At 36.5% G+C, this 19,755-nt stretch overlaps 5 protein-coding genes across 5 annotated transcripts; 2 read left to right on the top strand and 3 right to left on the bottom strand.

Moving 5' to 3' along the window:
- Nucleotides 1–42: 42 nt before the first annotated feature.
- LOC140797140 (uncharacterized) lies at nt 43–3,847 on the bottom strand. The gene is made up of 7 exons (XM_073150404.1): nt 3,664–3,847; nt 2,861–2,960; nt 2,659–2,779; nt 2,202–2,323; nt 1,967–2,088; nt 1,179–1,338; nt 43–374 (listed from the first exon to the last, which is right to left on the bottom strand). Exons 1-7 carry the CDS (start codon nt 3,791–3,793, stop codon nt 257–259), a joined length of 873 nt encoding a protein of 290 aa, XP_073006505.1. The 5' UTR covers nt 3,794–3,847; the 3' UTR covers nt 43–256.
- Nucleotides 3,848–4,853: 1,006 nt separating this feature from the next.
- LOC140797779 (V-type proton ATPase subunit c1-like) lies at nt 4,854–7,911 on the top strand. Its single transcript, XM_073151428.1, has 3 exons — nt 4,854–5,078; nt 5,194–5,479; nt 7,478–7,911. The coding sequence occupies exons 1-3, from the start codon at nt 5,003–5,005 to the stop codon at nt 7,608–7,610; spliced, it is 495 nt and encodes a 164-aa protein (XP_073007529.1). The 5' UTR covers nt 4,854–5,002; the 3' UTR covers nt 7,611–7,911.
- A 1,388-nt stretch (nt 7,912–9,299) lies between these two features.
- LOC140798077 (ubiquitin-fold modifier 1) lies at nt 9,300–11,705 on the top strand. Its single transcript, XM_073151805.1, has 4 exons — nt 9,300–9,454; nt 9,563–9,660; nt 9,954–9,986; nt 11,434–11,705. The coding sequence occupies exons 1-4, from the start codon at nt 9,381–9,383 to the stop codon at nt 11,496–11,498; spliced, it is 270 nt and encodes an 89-aa protein (XP_073007906.1). The 5' UTR covers nt 9,300–9,380; the 3' UTR covers nt 11,499–11,705.
- A 381-nt stretch (nt 11,706–12,086) lies between these two features.
- Nucleotides 12,087–14,954, bottom strand: LOC140798076 (uncharacterized). Its single transcript, XM_073151804.1, has 5 exons — nt 14,627–14,954; nt 14,321–14,522; nt 13,766–13,834; nt 13,435–13,567; nt 12,087–13,354 (listed from the first exon to the last, which is right to left on the bottom strand). The coding sequence occupies exons 1-5, from the start codon at nt 14,847–14,849 to the stop codon at nt 12,470–12,472; spliced, it is 1,512 nt and encodes a 503-aa protein (XP_073007905.1). The 5' UTR covers nt 14,850–14,954; the 3' UTR covers nt 12,087–12,469.
- Nucleotides 14,955–16,638: 1,684 nt separating this feature from the next.
- Nucleotides 16,639–19,360, bottom strand: LOC140797365 (small ribosomal subunit protein eS10z-like). The gene is made up of 5 exons (XM_073150737.1): nt 18,940–19,360; nt 18,802–18,850; nt 18,437–18,719; nt 18,180–18,315; nt 16,639–16,940 (listed from the first exon to the last, which is right to left on the bottom strand). The coding sequence occupies exons 1-5, from the start codon at nt 18,940–18,942 to the stop codon at nt 16,866–16,868; spliced, it is 546 nt and encodes a 181-aa protein (XP_073006838.1). The 5' UTR covers nt 18,943–19,360; the 3' UTR covers nt 16,639–16,865.
- Between the last annotated feature and the right edge of the window lie 395 nt (nt 19,361–19,755).

Here is a 19,755-nt window from a genome sequence, read left to right as displayed (position 1 = left end):
TTTGTATAGTTCCAGCGCAATAATGCAAAACCTAAACTGAGATGCTGCTGAAAATATATTCTCTATTAATAAACAGTCCAAATAAATACAATTTACAAATTAAAAGTAAGATTGTAAGCCATTTACAGTAAGGGTGCTTCCTGCATATTCCAGTGTAGTGTCAACAACAAAGTTTCCTTTCAGTGTCAGGTGACTAAACATTATGTAAAATTAAGTTGCTATAGAGGATTTGTGAGGAATGATCAAATCGCTGCTATTATGTAGTAGTTGAAACTGCTGAATATGTGCACTCCAAGCTCTCTATCGACTCTGTCTTAAACCGACTTTCCTTGATTCTTATCCAATGAATCTGCCACTTGTGAAGTAAGCTTTTTCTGCATCACGAAGAATATATTAGTTTATAACGATTTAAAAGCACTCAATCTGGAAGTGCAATATTAGATGAACAAACTTTAGATATTGTCGCTCCATGGTTAAAATGATTGTTCAATGCTATAGGTGACATGGAGTCATCATTAGGTAGATGAACTGAAGAGATAATGCTCGGTAGTTGGTGAACTGCATCATCCTACCACTGTGTTTATAATTTACAAGAGTATGGCAGGTGGGTGATCGCATACAAGAGTATGGTACTGTGCTTAAATTTTAGAGTGATCCAAATTTCGTTTTCTTATATTGGATAGACATGTCTATATATGGATACCGAGTGTATGAACTACGAACTCCTCTTGAATACTCGAGTTATTTTTTTGTCTCCCCTTTAGTGGGGCAAGTGGGTTATTTTTCAGAAGAACTCTTGTGCCACTATGGTTTCGCATGCAAAGTCCAGATAAAAGGAGGGATATCCATCATCCCATCAGAATAAGAAATCCAAATTTGGTTTTGTCATATTGGATACACACGGCTATTCTGGATACTAACTGTATGAGCTCCTCATGATAACTCAGAGAATTCTTTTTTTGTTTCCCCTCTAGGTGTAAACAGATGGAGTCCTATGGTAAAAGTAATGCTGATCAAACCCATTGTCCAACTCACCAAACTATCCGAAGTCACGAGTACAGGAACCCATACAAGCAAACAGAAAGAGCTCACTTTCTTTGTTGAATAAGCAAGAAAATTGGGATCATAAAAGTACAGGCGTACCAATGCCGTTATGGAGAACAGAAGGAAAATCATACCTATCTGGTTCGATAGTCCTCTTAACCAGCATGAGTGTCAAAAAAACAGGAACCATTGCAGCACATAAATGCTTGAGTGTATGCCCACTGACAATGTGATGTGCCCATTTGTAAATTAGTTTGTCTTCAGCCTCTTCCACTTTAGCTAAGAGATAAAATCCTGATTCATTGGAAATAAGTTGATTTTTAGATGCAGATAAAATATCCATTAAAATTTAGTGCAAAAATGAGGAAGGACATAGAGAGAAATCAGAGAATCAGATAGCCTCCTTTTAACAACTAGCATCCTATCTTAAATCATATTGAGGACCTTATAAACCCTCATAATTAACATAATCAAAATATCTAGTAATAAACGACAATGATACTGCATAGCTTTGTGCTTCACCGTAGACCATGAAACACAACCAGCTCGCAATGTTAAAAAGAACAATATTATTAGATGTGACAGTCATCCAAATTTAAGTTACTGTTAGGAGAAAGCCAATAAATTATTCTCTATGATCCTAGTCCTATGATAAATTTTGGACAGAAGTGAAGATATGTGACTCCTTTTCCAATAGTCAGTAATGAGATAAGGACCAAAAAGAAAGTTCTCAATTCCAGAAAGAATATTGTCAAAAATCACAATGACAGAATACAGCGGCCTCATGGTTACAATATAGTTCTGTGATTTCAACATTATTATCGATAAGTATAAAGTGTAACTGATTCTTCAATTTTATGAATGAGATCACATGGTGAAGTACCAGAAATCTAAAAGGATTTCTGGTACTGTAACTACTAACCTGCTGCCCAAAGCCAGTAACTAGAATGTGTATACATTGGAGGAATTATTATAGCCATCACAGGTAAAACGATGCAAGGAACAAACTGGACTATTGCATATGGCCGAAGATCATCAAAGAATCTGTAGAAAGATAAATAAGAGCATGATTGTAAACATGCATAGTAGATAGTACTGAACTACTGATCCACGAGTGAAAGAGGAGGGAAGATTTTAAAATGAGTAATAGGCCTAACCTCCAGTATAAGATGCTCAAAATACCCACCATGACAAGTGGTATAAGGGATGCTGTTCCTTTGTTCTCATCAATTCTTTCAATGATGAAAATTGCCATGATTGATGTGAAAGCAATAGTCATCTAGGTTCAGAAGTTAGAATATCAGATACTGTAGTACTAAGTACTGTATAATACAAATATGCAATCAATATAAATTACATATATATAATTTACACTATATGACCTGAACTCATTGTCCAATCTATTCATTTGCAATACATTCTAAAAGAAATTAAGAAATTGTCCCCAAAGCTTTGCTTCCTGACTATCTCCACAGCATACCCTTCCCTACACGCTACACCTAAAGCAATTACACTGGTACCCTTCCTCCGCCCCCTCTTGGAATGAAACATGCTAACAACAAGCATGGACTTTCTAATTAATAATCACAAGGGTATGGTTCTGCGAAAACTTACAGGTAACCGATCCCAAACAAGCCGAGCATCATTTGGCTTGAGATGGTAGTAGGAGGAACCAAAAGCAACAGCTGCCACACCAATAAAGAAGCATGTCCAGCCCCAGAGCTCGCCTTGCAAACTGTTAGAAGTTAAAGGAAAATTTTCAAACCACAAACATTTTCTGGAAAACAGTGGAAGGATCTAGTTATCTGCACACTACCTTAGCCTGAAGTAATTTCCACGATAGCAAAGTACAAGCCCAGCAATGCCAACAAAAAGGAATGGGATATTTGATATCACATTTAGCGTATTTGGTATCCCTGCAAAAGTAATAATTTGGCAAACATGTTCAGAAAAGCAGCTAATCATGTTTGACATCAGTAACAAACTCTTCAAATTACCATAAACATGAAGCTATAATCAAGATAAACAACAAAGTACTAAAGAAAACAAAGGGAGCAATATAATGTAGAACTTTAGAGTACTAAGCAGAATTAGCATGAGAAATCTGCACAAAGGAAACAAAACTGGCCCTACATCTTGTCCCAAGTAAAACAATTGATGCCTTGACTTAATAAAATTAAAGTCCAATTCGTGGAGAATTTTAAATCGGAAATTCTAATTAGAGCACAAAAAAAAGAAAAGAAACTAAAGTAGAATTTTTTAAAGTTTTCTGAATTCATGCCCCAACTAATCACACCAGAAGCTTAAAACCGAACTCTGATTACGGAAGATTGACCAAAGTAATCCATTTGAGGGTTCGCAAGGGTTAAAATTTATGAACCAATCAATTACAATCTGAGCTCCGCTGCAAATATGCGATCTATAATAATTGAATTCAAATTTAGTCTACGGTAGATTCATGGCTACAAAGCAATGCGGAGCTACAACCAGAACCGAATTATTAGACTACTAGTGACAGAGAGAAACAAACAAGGGAGACGCATCCGTACTTATCCGTTAAAATCCTGGAATTAGAGGGAAACCCTACGAGGAGTAGAAGAGGAGGGGTTCGGATTTTACCAAAGAAGAGTTCTCGTTGATCGGCAAAGTCATGGTACTCTTGCGACTGCGGGATCGCTGGGGTTACGATCATGAGCACGACGAATATTACGATTGCTGCTGCCGCTCCGATCCATTTCCTTCTCTCCATCGCGCTTCTCTCCCTCCCTTTCCTCTCTCCCTCTCTCTATGTTGACGACTAAGGCACTCAAAGGAGACGACGGAGGTAATGAGGGTCCTAATTGGGTTCGGGTGGGATCTTTGTTGGATCCGAATGCAACTATATTATGTGGGGTGCAATTTATAAATATTAAAAATAAATGGTGTAAATCACAAATACCTGTTAGATATTTATCTAAATTAGACAGTTGAAAGGTCCAATTTCAAATTGTAATAAAAATAAAAATAAAGAGATAAATTATATTTCGACCATCTCACATATCTAATTAGGAAATTTAAAAAATACGTACACTCTCTTAATTATCTAATTATATCACTATATATCCTCCGCTAAAAATTACGTCAGAAAAATATTAAAAATATTAACTAACTAAATAGATGAATAAAATTGCTCTTATTTTTTTAATTTCCTATTAGATGTGAATTTTGAAAAAATTAACTTAATTATATTAAAAATATATATTTTAACCGTCTCAACTATTACTTAGCCACTTCCACTCCCTTAAAAAAATAGACATCTATACTTTCTTAATTAAATAAATTAAATATTAAAAAAGTTTGTTTAAAAAATATTTAAAAAATTAATTACTTACTTTTTGTTGAGAAGGCTGAAGAATACGAAAGAAGACGGCAGCATTTTTATCCTTTTATTAAGAAAGTCAAAATTTTAAATTATTTTAAAGCTTAATTTTAATTAAAATATTGATAGAGAAAGCTTAATATATGTGTGATGTTTTTGCAATTTAATTTAATTTATTTTATTTACTATATAAAATTAAGTGCGTAAATTTTTCATAAAATATAATAGTTAGAATTTATTATTATAAATTAAAAAACTAAATACAATTAAATTAAATTGCAAAAGCCCTATATGTGATCATGATTTACATGCAATTCAGGTAAAAAGTCGTATGTCAAGATCGCATGGCACGTGTCAACACTAAAGATTTCATCAACTGGGCAATCTAGCCCTTCGTCGCTGCCGAACTCCGTAGGTGAAAAAGGGCGTAATTATGACGAAATCTAAGGGCACAAATATGTTCTCAAGACATCACCGGAACCATTCATCTTCCCTGTTCTCGCTTCCTCCTTCCGTAGACTTCCTTTCTTCCTCCCTCCTTCCTCCTTCCGCAAAGAGTTCGGAGAACTAGGGCTAGGATTTTCAGATCTCTCCGCGACGATGTCTACCTTTGCCGGAGATGAAACCGCCCCTTTCTTCGGATTCCTCGGCGCCGCCGCGGCGCTCGTGTTCTCCTGTGATCCATTCGTTCCGATCTCTTTCTAGCAATTCGATCAATTCTAGCGTTATGCTTTGCAAGATTGTATCTTTGTTTTTTGTTTTTTTTTAATGTGGAATTCGTTCATTCGTAGGCATGGGGGCTGCGTATGGAACGGCTAAGAGCGGGGTTGGGGTTGCGTCGATGGGTGTGATGCGGCCGGAGCTCGTGATGAAGTCGATCGTGCCGGTTGTCATGGCTGGAGTGCTCGGGATCTACGGTTTGATCATTGCTGTGATTATTAGCACTGGGATTAATCCTAAGGCCAAGTCGTATTACCTCTTTGATGGGTATGCGCATCTCTCCTCTGGGCTTGCTTGTGGTCTTGCTGGGCTCTCCGCCGGCATGGCTATCGGAATCGTTGGTGATGCGGGAGTTAGGTAATTCGTTCTATCTAACGATCTGGAAGTTAATGTTTCTTTATTGTTAAGTTTATTTATATTTTCGGTTAAGTGTTTGGTTATTGGGTATCCACTTGGCCAATTCGCACATGATATCATTTTTAGTTCGATTACTGTTTGAAGAATGATACGATGGCGGGATATGATTTGTCGCGATTATGATCTATTATGATGGTTTGAAGTTATCTGGTTGTCAACCAGATGCCAGCCTTTTTCAAATTTTTGCCATAATTCTTATTAAGTGGACAATTAATCGAGAAACTGGCTTGACAAGGACTCTATTAGCACAAGTGGCGGTGAAGTTGTTATGTATCAATTTCCTCTAATTATGAGAAAATTTCAACAATCAAAAAGGTTAAACTTTTTTTATGAGGGATTTTGGGATTTTATTGCAAGGCACAGCAAGAAGACCTAAGATTAAAGCAATATAATTTTATGTGGTACTTTAGTAGCTTCTGAGTAGTCCTATGATGTGATTTAGGATCATGTTCTTTGTTCGACAATTAGCACCCAAAAAAAAAAAATTCCATCATTTGTTAAAAGTCTGACAATCACATTCATCTTTGAAGCTTACCAATCGGGACATTCCTTCATTTTGATTGTTTTATATAATATGGATTTTGTCATGGTTCTTTGTGACATTGTGATTGGATCTACACAAGAGTTTAGAAAGATTATCACCTGAACTAGCAGCACTATTAGTGTCATTAAAATTATAGACTTCCTTACAAATAAGGACTTCTCAAAACTACTTTAGTACATGAATTTATCGATAAGATAAAAGTTTCAAACTTCTGATTGATGTGAGGAAACAAGTTTTGATGTTCACTAAAAGGCTGAGAATGCGTTGGTAGTTAGTACACTAGTGATGTAACAGAACATATGAGCACCATTGGTTATGTTTGAAACTTGTTACCTTTTGAAATTCTAGGAAGCTGTACCAAATAATTGATCAGTCATTGTAACATGGCTCACATTGATTTTCCTCTTCTGCAAACAATGTGCACTTCGTTTTGACAATAGAATAGGAACCCTGTGATGCTTCTCAAGTTCCCAGCTAATTAAAGTGAGTTATCATTAATCTTTTCCTTTAATTTCTGTTCAAGGACTATAATATTCATCTAATGGACTAGATAACCTAAAGTTTTCACAAGTGATTGATTCTTTGGTTTCTTAATAGAACTGTAGACATCAGCATGGATCTGGGCATTTTTTATTGTATCTAAAGTTCTAAATTACGTTTTGCTGGTATACTGATCTAAGTTGTATTCTTTTCAAAGGATGAATAACTAATGTTTTTCTTCGTCCCAGTACTACTATTAAAAGCTAAAGCTAATTTTTCTCTTACCTTTGGATATCTGAAACCAAGGCAACTCTCGACAATGCAGAGATGGCCTATAATAGTGGAGTAAAATCTAGACTGGAAGTTAATGTATGTATTGGGAAATTTATATAGTTCGTGTATTCAAGGAGATTATGATTTTCTACTTCTTTAGGAATTTTATGATTTTTATTCCACCCATACAGATTAGAGTCCTTTAGTTGCAAGTAGGAAATATGTATAATTGGCTAACCGCTGCCAAGTTCCTAATGCAATTCTCTTGATAGTTGATAAATAGATGATGTTATGCCTTCTTTTGTGAGATAATGATGATATGGTTTTGATGATAATTCAGGATAACAGCAACTTTGGAGTTGCTTATCGCTCAAGGTGGAGGTAGTTAGCAATTGGAAAATTGAAATACTATTGTTTGCATTATTTTACAACTGTGAACATGAAAGTTGTATAGCTAGCGGTTCTTATTTTTCTTTTTTGAATTTATCTTCAAGTTTCTGATTTCCATTACATATTGATTCTGCATGTTGTGATCAATATACACTTGATTATTCAAATATCTGAGTCTTCTTGCAACTGTTTAATGCCAAATTTAGTGGATTCTAAGTTTTCTACTTCATTCTGGTTAATTTTCACCGCAGGGCAAACGCACAGCAGCCAAAGTTGTTTGTCGGCATGATCCTCATCCTTATTTTCGCCGAAGCACTTGCCCTCTATGGTCTCATAGTTGGTATCATCCTCTCGTCGCGTGCTGGCCAATCCCGAGCAGACTAGAATGACTCTTGCAGCTGGACTTTCCACTTTAGCTGTTTTACTCTAGCTCTTCTTATATTCTCAGAAAAACTGAACTGAATACTTTGTTTAGTTCCGTGATTATATGTGGGTATTATTTGATATCACTTAACGATGTTTTAATTCTTTTCCATATTATTGTACTTTTAGTTGTTATGCGAACCATTAGCTGCTTAAGAGTCTTATACTTTTGGCTGTTGAGGAATGCTTCAAAATGTTCACTCTTGTTTTGTAATGAATAAGTTAACGATTTTGGTTTGAAATTAAGACTGTTTTACTGTCACTCTATGTTTACCTTCTTCAGATGACATGATATAATCTTTTGACAAGCGAACCCTTTTTATCATAAATTCCTTCTAATCCTGCTCTTCACTTCACATCTGACTTGTTGCACATCGTATTTGGTTGCTTAATGTTTAGAACTTCTCTATTTATAATATTTTATTGTAAAAATATAATTTAAAAAAAGTGACTTTCTTTTAATTCAATCTAGTTTACAATAAGTATTCAAGAATTTGAGATTCTATGTGGCAAATGCATATGATCCAATTCATTACAATGCAATGTAACATGTGAGCATAATTGTAAATGATCACAAGCAACCAAGTCTAGTTTAATCTTAAATAAGGAGACATTAATTTCCTTTCTATTAAACATAGACATGATCAAAGGGCCCAGCCCGCCCGTGCCCGACCCGACCCGCCCGGTTTGGACCGGGCTAAGCTCGGCCCGAGCCCGAACTATCCATGGGCGGCACGGGCTAGCCCTTTGCCCGCCGCCCGACCCGGCTCAAAAGCTCGCCCGTTTGGCTCGCAACTAGGCCCACCTATTCTTCTACAGTAGCTTGCCCGTCTGCTACAGTACTTTACCGTTGCTACAGTATTTTTTAAAAGTATTGTACTGTTTTGCATTATTTTAAGCACACCTTTAAAAAATTTTAATTTATTTTAATTATTTTTTAAATGGAGGAATATAAATATTTTTTTAAAAAATAAGCTAATAGTTAAAAAAAATCTAAAAATAGCTAAAATATGGGTTGGGCCGGGCCGGCCCGACCGGCTAGCCCGATCTCTCACGGGCCGACGGGCGGTAACGGGCTAGACTATTCTAGCTCGGCCCGAGTGATTGGTGGGTTGGGCCGTGAACAAATACTTAAGCTCGGTTGGCCCGAAAAGCCCGGCCCGAACCCGGCCCGGCCCACCTGTATGGAAAACGGGCGAAAACGTATCATTTAATTAACAATAAATAGAACAAGCCGAAAATGTAATTAACAAAAGGGATAATTACACCTACACGTCTGGACTATTGGTCATTTCTAACTAGACTCACTTATTTATATTTTGTTATATATTAAACTCTTTAACTATGAAAAATATTTAAACACTGCTTCAATTAGTTTAGTTATTCAATTTTTTTTTTGTTAAATAATGTGAAATTTTTGGGTTTTCTAGGATAATTTTATTTTTAATTTTTCAAAAAAACAATGTAGAAGGTGGAATAATCAATTGACGTTTTTTTTGTTAACATTGTTAGAGAGCGAGAGGATTTATTATAATTTAGGGGACAATGTGTTTTAAAAATAAAAAATACGAGGGGTGCATCTGAAAATAGGCAATAGTACGGGGTCTTAGTGTAATTATCCTAAAAAGAAAAGCCGATTAATAGCGGAATACGAACCACATCTGGGCTTTTTAATTTCGTGCTCCCCCATCGATTATTCTTCCTCCTCTTCTCCCTCGTCGCGCGAACGAGATGGCGGCTGGTAGTGGTGGAAAGGTCTCCTTCAAGATCACGCTTACCTCCGATCCGAAGCTACCCTTCAAAGTGTACGCCTTCCTCTCTCTCTCTCTCTCTCTCTCTCTCTCTCTCTCTCTCTCTAAGATTACTTGGGTTATTTTTTCTTGGATCTGATCATCCGTTCGGTCCGATCGCAGATTTAGCGTGCCTGAGGGGGCGCCCTTCACCGCCGTGTTAAAATACGCCGCCGAGGAGTTCAAGGTCCCGCCGCAGACCAGCGCTATTATCACCAACGGTGAGTGTTTCGGGTTAAGGAAAATATGTGGAAAATTTATCCTTTTGGATTGGGTAGATCTTGGGGATCCGTTAGATCAATGCAAAATGTCAATTTGATGGGAAAGAATTCGATGTTATTGTCTTGTTAGATTCGAGACAGTGAGTTTTGATATCATGTGGAAATTTATTGGATAATTGGTGGAGTATATATTTCTAAAAATTTGATTGAAGAAACGATTATTTGCCAGTAAATTGTTTGACCACAACAAGGTTTTGTTTTTTTGAGTTTTGGATTTCTTTTCTCCTATGCAGATGGTGTGGGCATCAATCCGCAGCAAAGTGCAGGTACCTTTTTTAAGAAACTCTTATGTTTTCCTCTCTTGAAAATTCTGTTAACGTTAATTTTCTTATTATGGTATATTATAGTGTTTGTTAGGTTGTGATTAGTGGAACTTTTATAGAGTGTTTTCCTTTGTTCTAGATTGGAAGTGCTGCTTATTTTTCTATTACATTTTTAAGATGTACATGCACCAACAGCGGAGAAGCACATTTAGCCTTAGTGCCTTACCTATCCCATGGAGATCGTGGTGGGAAGTTTGGCAAAGAACCCATCATTTTATAAGATGGACTGAAAATTAATCATTTAATCAAGTAGATGGATCAGTAGTGCAGATATAATCACTCCTGTCATAGTTAGATGTCTGCAACAATATTATTTGTCCAACTATTCACAGTGCAAATGAACTACTTGGTGTTAGAATGATAAGAATAGTTGTCTTAGTTAGATGATATAATCACTCCTGTCATAGTTAGATGTCTGCAACAATATTATTTGTCCAACTATTCACAATGTCTTGCATTTTTTAGATGTACATGATCCAACTGCAGAGAAACCGTCAGATTTATCTAAAGTTTGGTTTCCATGGAAGATTGCTAAGTGATTATTCAGTTTTTATTGAATAATCAACTCTATATGGAGTGTCCATGTGACTGCAATATCATTAAAAGATTGCAACAGATGTTTCTATGGTTCATCTTAATTTGTTCTGGATATTTTCAATGCACGCATTCACAAATTTTTAGTGCTCAGTTAAGAATCTTTGTGAATGATTTACATAATACTCTATCACCGAGGTCTATCCTAAGCATGCAATTACTACATCACAAGCTGTTTACCTACCATCTAGTCTAGGAAAATATCATTATGGTGTATACCAGGCTTCAGTTAATGCAATTGTTGGAAATTGTGATCTATGGAATGGGGTCACTTGTTTTCTTTTCTTCTTTTTTTCTTCAGCACAAGTTTCTTTCTTTCGACATGAAAATTTGTGCCATTTTGTGAATTATATGGTAGTTTGATATTTGGAGGGGTGCTGCTGTGCTCCCCGAACAACAACATTACAATCTCTCCAAGCTTCTTGAAATGGAATTCCTGTCAATTGATTAACCAAAAATTACATTTTTGAGCAATTTCCGGTTCAAGTTAGCATAGTTCTCAGGAAGTTATTTGGAAATTATAGCTTCCTAGCATCTTTTTTCCCATAGCAATGACTCGATAAAATACTTATCTGTACATAAAGCAATGTCTTTCTGACAGGAATAAACAATTATAAAGTTATTTTCCCCCATGCCAAGTAGAATATATTTCTTTCATGTTATAGACTATCTATTACTCTTATCTTTCTTCTTTCTTGTTGTTGGAACTACTTTTACATAAATTTCCAATCGTTTGAGGATATTTGTTGGATATATATCTCTTTATACTTCGTTGTGACTTCATTTACTTATGCAGGCAATGTATTTCTGAAACATGGCTCAGAATTGCGTCTCATACCCCGTGACAGAGTTGGAGCTTAGAGAGCATCTTAGATATGCATAGCTTTCAATTAGGAGGGTACAAAATTTACTTGTCAACAATGGTGTTAACACTTTATGCTTTCAAGGTATTATCTACTTTGGATGGATATCATCCCACTGTTTGGTAATAGACCAGTAATTATGTTCTTGAGTTATCTGAAACAGTCACATAATATATATAATCTGCAGACAGGCAGTTTTTGCTTATTGATCAATGTTGTGGGTTCTGATGTTGATGTTCCTGGTTATTCACAAACTATGGTATAGTCAGTAACATCTCAACTCTTTGCAGAGAAATAGTTAGAAGTTTGCCTCCTGACCAATTGCACAATCATTCCATCTTTCCTGGTTGAAAACCATGACCTCAACTTGATTGATGTCATAAAAATTGCGAGGTTGCTAGAAAGATTAGCCTTCAACATAATCATGGTAATGAAACTTTTGCTATGGATGAAATTTTGATGGAAAACACAAAGGAATCAAGACTTGCCCAACCTCCATTGTATGATGTATTAATGAAGAACAGCATCAACAGGTTATGAAAAAAGTGTTGAAAGTAAATTACAAACTTTATGTGGCGAGATACTATTTGTGTATCATGATAAAGTACTCCTATAAATGAATCAGTGAGAACAACTGAAATAATTCATATTATACATGAGTGAAAACCCAAAACTTAATTTACCCGATATGGGCCAGTTGTTTACAATCTCCAAAATGAACAATTTGCTGCAAGAAGACTTCCAGCAACATACTGTGAATCAACAGCTGAATTAAATCATATTCCCTTGCTCCTTGCTTGTATGCTAGTGGATAGAATTTTACATAAATACATTTTTCCTTCTTGCAGCAGTAATTTGGTTTGTTCTTGTAGTACGAGAAGGACAGTGTTACCTGTCTTTAACAGTCACTGCCAGACTGAGAAAAGAAGTTAAAAGACAAAAAACTTTGGTATAACAGCAGCAATTCAGTCAAATTAGAAAGCTAGGGATCTCTCCTTCCTCTAGTTCATCCTCCCTAAGAAACATTCCATCAAAATCCATGAGATTGCTTCTTTCTTCTGATTCATCTTCATTGCCGAACCCACCATCCAAGCACAAAAAATCATCAGGATTCATCTCCCCAAGAAGGTCTGAGTAAGCATCTTTGACTTCTTGCTCAAAGTCGAAGTTTTCTTCCTCCGGAAACTTATCAGAATTTAGATTAGCACTGGAGTGACTGTTACTCTCCACCAGGACATTCATTTGGTACTTTTCGTCAGGAGTAGCTTTTGGGCCTTCAGCAACCACCTTCACCATCTGTGTACCCAGATAATCAGTTTCTCTTTCATGTGACACGCTATCCTCAGATAGCCGTGTAGTATTTCTAGGATCTGAGAAACAACCTTTTGATTCGTGGTCATAGTTGAAGTTCTCATGATAAGGAAACCTCCTTGAATTTACATTAGATCTGTAGTGCCTGTTATTGTCCTCCAAAACCTTTTTGTGAGCCTTGTTAGAGTTTGTTTTTAGTCCTCCAGCAACTGACCTCAAGATCTGCCTACCTGGTTGATAAGTTCCTTTATTGCATTTAGCACTATTATCCACAAGGTCCATGACCTGTGTCTCTGAAGTCATCTCACCTTCCTCAATTTCCTCCACTTTAAATATGGTACCTTTTGGGGTCGGTTCACCAGCAGAGAGCTCTGGAGGTTTCTCATTCTTAACAAACAAATTCACATCCTTCTCGACCTCAAAGTCATAACTGTCAGAAGGAAGAAAAACATGTATAACGGGGTACTCTATAATAAGAACATTCTTCAATTGTGGGCCGATAGGAGAACTTATGTTCAACTCGCGATATGGTGATTTTGCTCCCTGCAAGATTCAAAGAACTCAAGACTTTGCAATGTAAGAGAGGCATGATGCTATTACTTATTAACATCAAGATGGCATACCTTTGCATTTTTTCGAATGAACAATTTCAAACCATCCAACGGCGCATTCCTATATGTTGTTAGCTGATCATTCCATGGACCAGGAACCAGATGCTTCTCTATTAAAGATGACAAGTTCGCATATTCATCTACACTGAAAAAACTGTATTAGAATCCAACTCAGAGGAGATGACTATTGAGAAACCTTGCAAAGCAGTCACTGTTCTGTACGTATTTAAGAATCCTTTCATGCGTGTATACTTCATGCAAAAGAATTGACTGTAAACTCATTTAGTAGTTAGTACTAAACAGCAAAAGTATAGAATAGATAGACAATTAGTCGGATACTCACTTGTGATCAATTAGGATAACATCTGTTGAATGGAACCTCCATTCAAGCGTCCAATAGATACATTTCTTCCTGAAAGCCAGTATAATAGGATTCTTAATGATTAAGAATGACCAAATGAATAATCAAACAAGATAGTGACTTCAAGCACAAAATAAATTGTTCATTAAACTTCAAATATTTGAGAGAAGCCAAAAACACACAAGCATATAATAATAAAGCAAATGCCTATACAAGCATACCCAAGATCTCTTTGTAAGCTCATTAATTACATAGATTTATAGCAGCATTACTGAGGAAATTACTGTTTAACAATCCAGCAAGAAAACAGCATATATCATCTGCTAGCTCAAGATTCTATTCTTAGTGATGTAACCAATGGAGGTATAATACTTGAAACTAGCTAGATCAATCCAAATTAAATTTAAAGTACTATTGCTACCTATGGCACCATATGATCAGAAGATATCAAAATTCAGTTCAGCTATCTTACATCCTAAAAACAGCCAAACTTCTACACTAAATCACCATAAGAGATTCCAAATTCATGCAACAAACCTAGTATTAAACAGAGAAAGGTTCTTCTCTCTCTTCGACATGCCTCGTGGAAGAAAAAAGAGTTGTGTCCGCCGACGATAAGCTGCTTGCCGAAGCATCCGGAGCCTCATGGGCAAATTAGGCCCAACATTCCCACCAAACCCGGCAATCAATCTACGAGCTGATTCCTCGATCCTCTTCGTCTCCTCCAGCAAGTTGTAATCTTCCCCCAACCAAACCAAACCAAACAACAAGGCAAAATATCAGACGGGTATCCAAGGTCGAAGGAAAAGGACGAAAAATCGAGAATAGCAGTATAGGAGCAACCCGAGAGGAGGAGGTTGTCGTCGAATCGGGAGAGGGGGACGAACTCGGTGCGGTTGCGCTTCCCGGTGCAACTGGTGCGCTCCTTGTGGGATCTGACGCAGGGGAGGCTGCACGTGAGGATGGAGCACCCAGGGCAGCGGTACTTCCATGAGTTCTCGCCGCACTCCTCGCATAGAGAGGGCTTCTTAGAGTTAGGGTTTGGAGGGGATTCCGAGTCGCCCATTAGGGAGAGGAATTGGATAGGAGAAAGGTGGAATCAAGAAGGAATAGAGTAGAGCGATGCAACATGGGTTTTAGCTTCAGCGAATCCTAGGGTTTCATCAGGGTTTAGGGGGAAAAAATGTTTAGGGTTAATTACGCTATACACAACGTGGTGTAGCATTTAACTCCGTTTCATCTTACTAACTATAACTATTATTTTTTTTAATCATATTAGATTAAACTCAGAAAAAGTGATTAATACTATTCACCTACCTACGTAAGTAACTGAGAATTTTAAGCCACCTTTACGATTGAATTTAGATATACCCATTAAAGATATTAAATAAAATTTTCAACGTATATAAAATTATACCAATCGTAGTTCTTATGAGAAATGTACCGACAAAAAATAAATTAAAATTAATTTTATTATCTAAATAATTGAGTTTGAAGATGCGTCCTATGCACAAAAAAAAAACTTTTTAATGCAAGTAAAATAATATGATTCATATTCGAAAATTTTAAAAATTGCACCGCAGAAGAAGTTTATGAAATGATAGAAAAGAGGACTTGGACGTATAAGATTAGATAATCTATATTTTACGTATGAATTGGAAACATAAAATAAGGATAATGTATATATGATTATGAAAGCAAACTCTCATATATTTATTATTTAATTATTATTTAATTATTATTTAAAATGTAATTAGTATTATTTTAGATATTTTAGAAAACTTATCTAATCCTCTAAAACTTTTTCATTAGGATCTACAGATTCAATATCTGATTTAGTTAAATATATTAAGAAAAACTGATAATTATACTTTAGTTAAGACTATACATAAATTAATTAAAGTTTAAAATATATAATCAGTTTATAAAACTAAGCCAAACCATAAAAAATAAAGTAAAATTTCCCACGAAAATTAGCCTCATCACTATCCAAGCTGCTAGAGCACCAAACTGAAGTAAGCTAATATTTTCGTTCCATAGCCCACAGTAATATCTAGCATAACTTTTTATTAGAGTAATCTTCAATTAGTGATAGTATATATATCATATACTGCATAATTTTTTATGACGAACCAGAGGTATATTAAAATGCATTTACTCTTAACCTTAAGATTAAAATTTTGTGTCTAACTATGAAGGGTGTCCGTACCAAAATATCTTTTAAAGGACAAAAATAATACTTTTAAATTTATTGATAGATTACCCTACAGGCCTGCACTCATTTTTACCTTAAACCAATATTTGGATGATAAGCTAATGTAATACTCCCTAAACTGATTTTAAAAGTAAACCTAATCCACATCCATACTGGGGCTTATATTTTGTTTGCATTCTGAGCTTCTGTGAATCTGCTATTAAGGGTTCCACAGTTTGCTGGGTCTCTTCAGCCACTCCCAGCTGTTAGTCAAAGGCATGGATGGCCTCAATTGTAGGTCGATATCTAAATTTCCTTATATCAGAGTCTATTTCACTAGTGGGTGTATCACATAGTAATAATAATTCTCATAACCTAGCGAGTATGTAAGTTTCATTACCTTTTATCAAAAAGGTTAAAAGTAAAATGAGCCATATCCCAAGGTCCTAGTTTAATAACATGACCTCATTCACCGAAAGCCAATAAGTCGACTGAATCCTGTTCAAGATACAACATACTTCAACTAAAACTGCAAGGCTCAATAGATAAACCATTAAAAGGGTCTATGTAAGGGTCTGTAATTAACTCCTGTAACTTGCAAACCAAAAAAGAAAAAAGAAAAAAAATACGTGCCTACATTCAGAACTACGAGAGGATCATCTGGTGCAAAACTATAAATAATTCTCAATAAATTTTCAGGTGCTACCAGATAACAGACCAGTGAGTGTTCACCACCTCTCGTATGACACTCAACCAATACATCATGTCCACACAAACTTTGTCTTGAAACAAAAACTTGTCAAATAGAAAAACTAGCACCTAATACGAAATTCCTGAAAAGTTTGAGCATATGAAGAATCCTCAGAGCCATTGAAGACCACACAGAATTTACTCCATGGACGATGTTGGGCCTGCTCCAAAACCACCGCCTCCTCGGCCAAAGCCAGGCCTACTGCCTGAGCCCTGCATAATTTCACCAACAGAAGACTTACATCAAAATGAATATAATTATGCCTCTTCGGCTGGGCTCATAGTCATGGAATTACGACTATGTCCAAACCATGAACATAGTGATAGCAATCATTTAAGCAAATCAATCATGTCCAACATAAGATAGAATAACAACAAAAATACTAGCAACAAATTGATACTAACAACGGGTAGATGGCAATACAGGAAAAGAATCAAAGATAAATGAAATCTAGGAAATCTTTGGCAAAGAAAGGTAAAGCACTTGTCAACAGACAACGATAGAAGATTGTTAAACGAGATAAATACATGTTAGAGGACAATTTGAAATATTGGTTACTACAACACCAAAAATTACCTCAAAAACTAGTTCAAGAGGATCAAGATTCAAGGGATCTCAGCAAATTTACAATGTTCAATATTTGCCAAGTTGGCAGAGCAAGCAAGATGGGAACTGGACATGGGACAAACAAGACTTTACACCATGTTGAAGTTAAAGATATAATGGCTCCTGCTGAATACATCTCTTGATGCCAAAGATTAGTTCCTATAGAGAATTCCATATTCTACCAAATGAAGAACTCAAGCAAATTTTGAGAAGTGCAATTGGTGAATATGGACCAGGTAAATCTAGAAAGTAGAAACCAGATAAGGATGATCTTTTGCATGTTAAAGAAGTGACTGAAAGATAAACCAATAAAATATAATATGAAATGCTATTTGTTTCTTTCTCTATTTTCTCCTTTTGGTTATTTGATGAGAATGACAGGTCCCATGCAGACACTATAGGATAAACTGCTTAACTAAGTCCGTTCAAACTTATTCCGGAATAGAATACACCTTTGCAGTTGTGGTTTTACAGGAGTCATATTACACAGAGATGTAAAAAAGGTAACATGGCGGTATGCAAAGCCACAAATATAGTCATAGTTAGCCAAAGTTTTTGCAGTGTTTAAGAGCTTTACCCAACCAATAATACATAACTAGAAAGAATATTCATAAAACAATACCATCTCATGTAAGGCTAACAAGGAAATGTTCAATGCTCACACATTTTAAGAGCAAATAATCCACAGAATTAAATGCATTTCCTATCTTTGGCAAGCAAACAGCTGGCCATCTAGCACAACTACTAATCCAAAGATTTATGTGTCTCGTATCATTATAATGAACATGCTCTCATTACAGACACTTGCAGCGAGAAATATTAACTAGATGAAAAATAAGTCTTACCCTAAATGATGGTTGGAACTCCGGAGGAGCACCACTCTTGTCACCACCAAAATCACCAGGAGCTCCACGAGGCCCTCCACGGTACCCATCTCGGTCCCCAAACCTCGGCCTATCCCCTTCGAAGCGAGGAGGACCCCTAAATAAACCGCATTTTCCATAAACATCTCCATAAACATTAATTAAACGCACAAATTCTTACCAAAATCTACGACCTTCAGTGCCAAACCAATCAATTTAAAAAAATATAAATATATCACCTTGGGCGGTCCCCGGGCGGCCCGGATCCAAATGGACGAGACGGCGGCTTGGCCGACTTCTTGAGCGTGGCGGGAACGATCTCAGATGGAAGGTTGAGGTAGGTGCGGAGGTGCTCGATGCCGTCGTTGGTGAGGTACCAGTAGTAGTACTGCCACGCGAAGGTCTCCCTCACGAACTCCTTCGACTTGAAGCTTTGCATCAGCTTTATCACCTGGAGGTTCGGCACGTCGATCTGGGGATGCTTCGCGAGGTTGTAGTCCTTCTTCGCGTAGAGAACTCCCTCTGCGGAACCCAAGAGGGACCATCAAACGATCCGAAACGCTAACCCTATAAAGGTAGAGAAGAGAGGAAAGAGGAAGCTAACCTTGGAAGAGGTACTTGCAGATCTCATGACGGTTCTTCTTGGGGATGATCTGAGAGAGGAGAAGAAGAGACATGAGATTAGAGAAAAAGAAAGAGAAAGAAAAGGAGAAAGAGAAGAGACAAATCCTAGGTCGCTTACCATGGTGTTGGATTCCCAGAGGAGAGAGCCGCCGCAAACGAGCAGGAAAGCGGCGAGGACGAAGGAGCAGCAGAGACTGGGAGGAAAACCCTAGCTTTCAATTGTGTGAGGTTTATATAGTACTCGCATGTGGTGTCAATGAATGGTGTTGCGCCGTTGGATTCAATTGATCATAAGTTTCGTGAATCTTGAGAGAGGTGGGCAACTATATGCTATTTGGCTTGTTTCAATTTGTAAATGCTTAGTTTTTATGTTAAAAAAGCCAAACAAACCATTTGAAATTCGATCTTCTCCCAACAATGGATGGCATTAAATTGAGCGAGATGGCAATTATATAAACAGGCTCCACTACTAGCTGCAAAGTATATTTTTTCTTTACTTTTATCATATATATAATCTTTGTTTTGTTGTTATTTTGGTGATATAGTTGCAAAGTAGTTCGGCACAATTGATTAGAGATATTACTGTTGCTACAAATTACTAAAGATTTAGTGTTAGCTTAACCTACTAAAAACATCCACAAACAAAAGAAATTCACTGCTTTAGTAGATGATTCTTTACAATCAGATCAGAAGGCCCTTTGCATACTAATTGAAATTGTCAAATCTGGTACTCAATTCTAGAATAAGAATGGTAAAAATCATTGGATCTATACTTGCAAATTATAAGGAGACATACGTTTTAAGATCCAAACCGATCTAAACTGACAGCGACAGATAAGAATTGCAAGGTCACTAGTTTTGTAGCTCTGAAAGCAGACATGCTTATTATTTCGTTGTCAAGTTTTATTTGGCATAAAGCTCTAAAAAATGCAAC

This window comes from Typha latifolia, chromosome 11, assembly GCF_019914945.1.
Source record: "Typha latifolia isolate L0001 chromosome 11, TyphaL0001v2, whole genome shotgun sequence".
Taxonomy (NCBI): Eukaryota; Viridiplantae; Streptophyta; class Magnoliopsida; order Poales; family Typhaceae; genus Typha; species Typha latifolia.
Note: the sequence above shows the minus strand (reverse complement) of the source record. Positions and strands in the feature narration are given on the sequence as shown.

Bases quoted from the DNA above. Each gene is read 5' to 3' on its own strand.
- LOC140797779 (XM_073151428.1), top strand. From the start codon at position 5,003: ATGTCTACCTTTGCCGGAGATGAAACCGCCCCTTTCTTCGGATTCCTC. The intron at 5,079-5,193 runs GTGATCCATTCG...GTTCATTCGTAG, and splicing joins CGCGGCGCTCGTGTTCTCCT to GCATGGGGGCTGCGTATGGA. The intron at 5,480-7,477 runs GTAATTCGTTCT...TTTTCACCGCAG, and splicing joins GTTGGTGATGCGGGAGTTAG to GGCAAACGCACAGCAGCCAA.
- LOC140798077 (XM_073151805.1), top strand. From the start codon at position 9,381: ATGGCGGCTGGTAGTGGTGGAAAGGTCTCCTTCAAGATCACGCTTACC. The intron at 9,455-9,562 runs GTACGCCTTCCT...GTCCGATCGCAG, and splicing joins CCGAAGCTACCCTTCAAAGT to ATTTAGCGTGCCTGAGGGGG. The intron at 9,661-9,953 runs GTGAGTGTTTCG...TCTCCTATGCAG, and splicing joins CAGCGCTATTATCACCAACG to ATGGTGTGGGCATCAATCCG.
- LOC140797365 (XM_073150737.1), bottom strand. The intron at 18,720-18,801 runs GTTAGCTTCCTC...TGGGTTCCGCAG, and splicing joins CTGCAAGTACCTCTTCCAAG to AGGGAGTTCTCTACGCGAAG. The intron at 16,941-18,179 runs GTAAGACTTATT...GAAATTATGCAG, and splicing joins AGTTCCAACCATCATTTAGG to GGCTCAGGCAGTAGGCCTGG.
- LOC140797140 (XM_073150404.1), bottom strand. From the start codon at position 3,793: ATGGAGAGAAGGAAATGGATCGGAGCGGCAGCAGCAATCGTAATATTC. The intron at 2,780-2,860 runs GTAGTGTGCAGA...AACTTCTAACAG, and splicing joins GGAAATTACTTCAGGCTAAG to TTTGCAAGGCGAGCTCTGGG. The intron at 375-1,178 runs GTATGATTTTCC...TTCGTGATGCAG, and splicing joins AGGACTATCGAACCAGATAG to AAAAAGCTTACTTCACAAGT.
- LOC140798076 (XM_073151804.1), bottom strand. From the start codon at position 14,849: ATGGGCGACTCGGAATCCCCTCCAAACCCTAACTCTAAGAAGCCCTCT. The intron at 14,523-14,626 runs GTTGCTCCTATA...GGTTGGGGGAAG, and splicing joins CGACAACCTCCTCCTCTCGG to ATTACAACTTGCTGGAGGAG. The intron at 13,568-13,765 runs GTGAGTATCCGA...CAGTTTTTTCAG, and splicing joins GTTATCCTAATTGATCACAA to TGTAGATGAATATGCGAACT.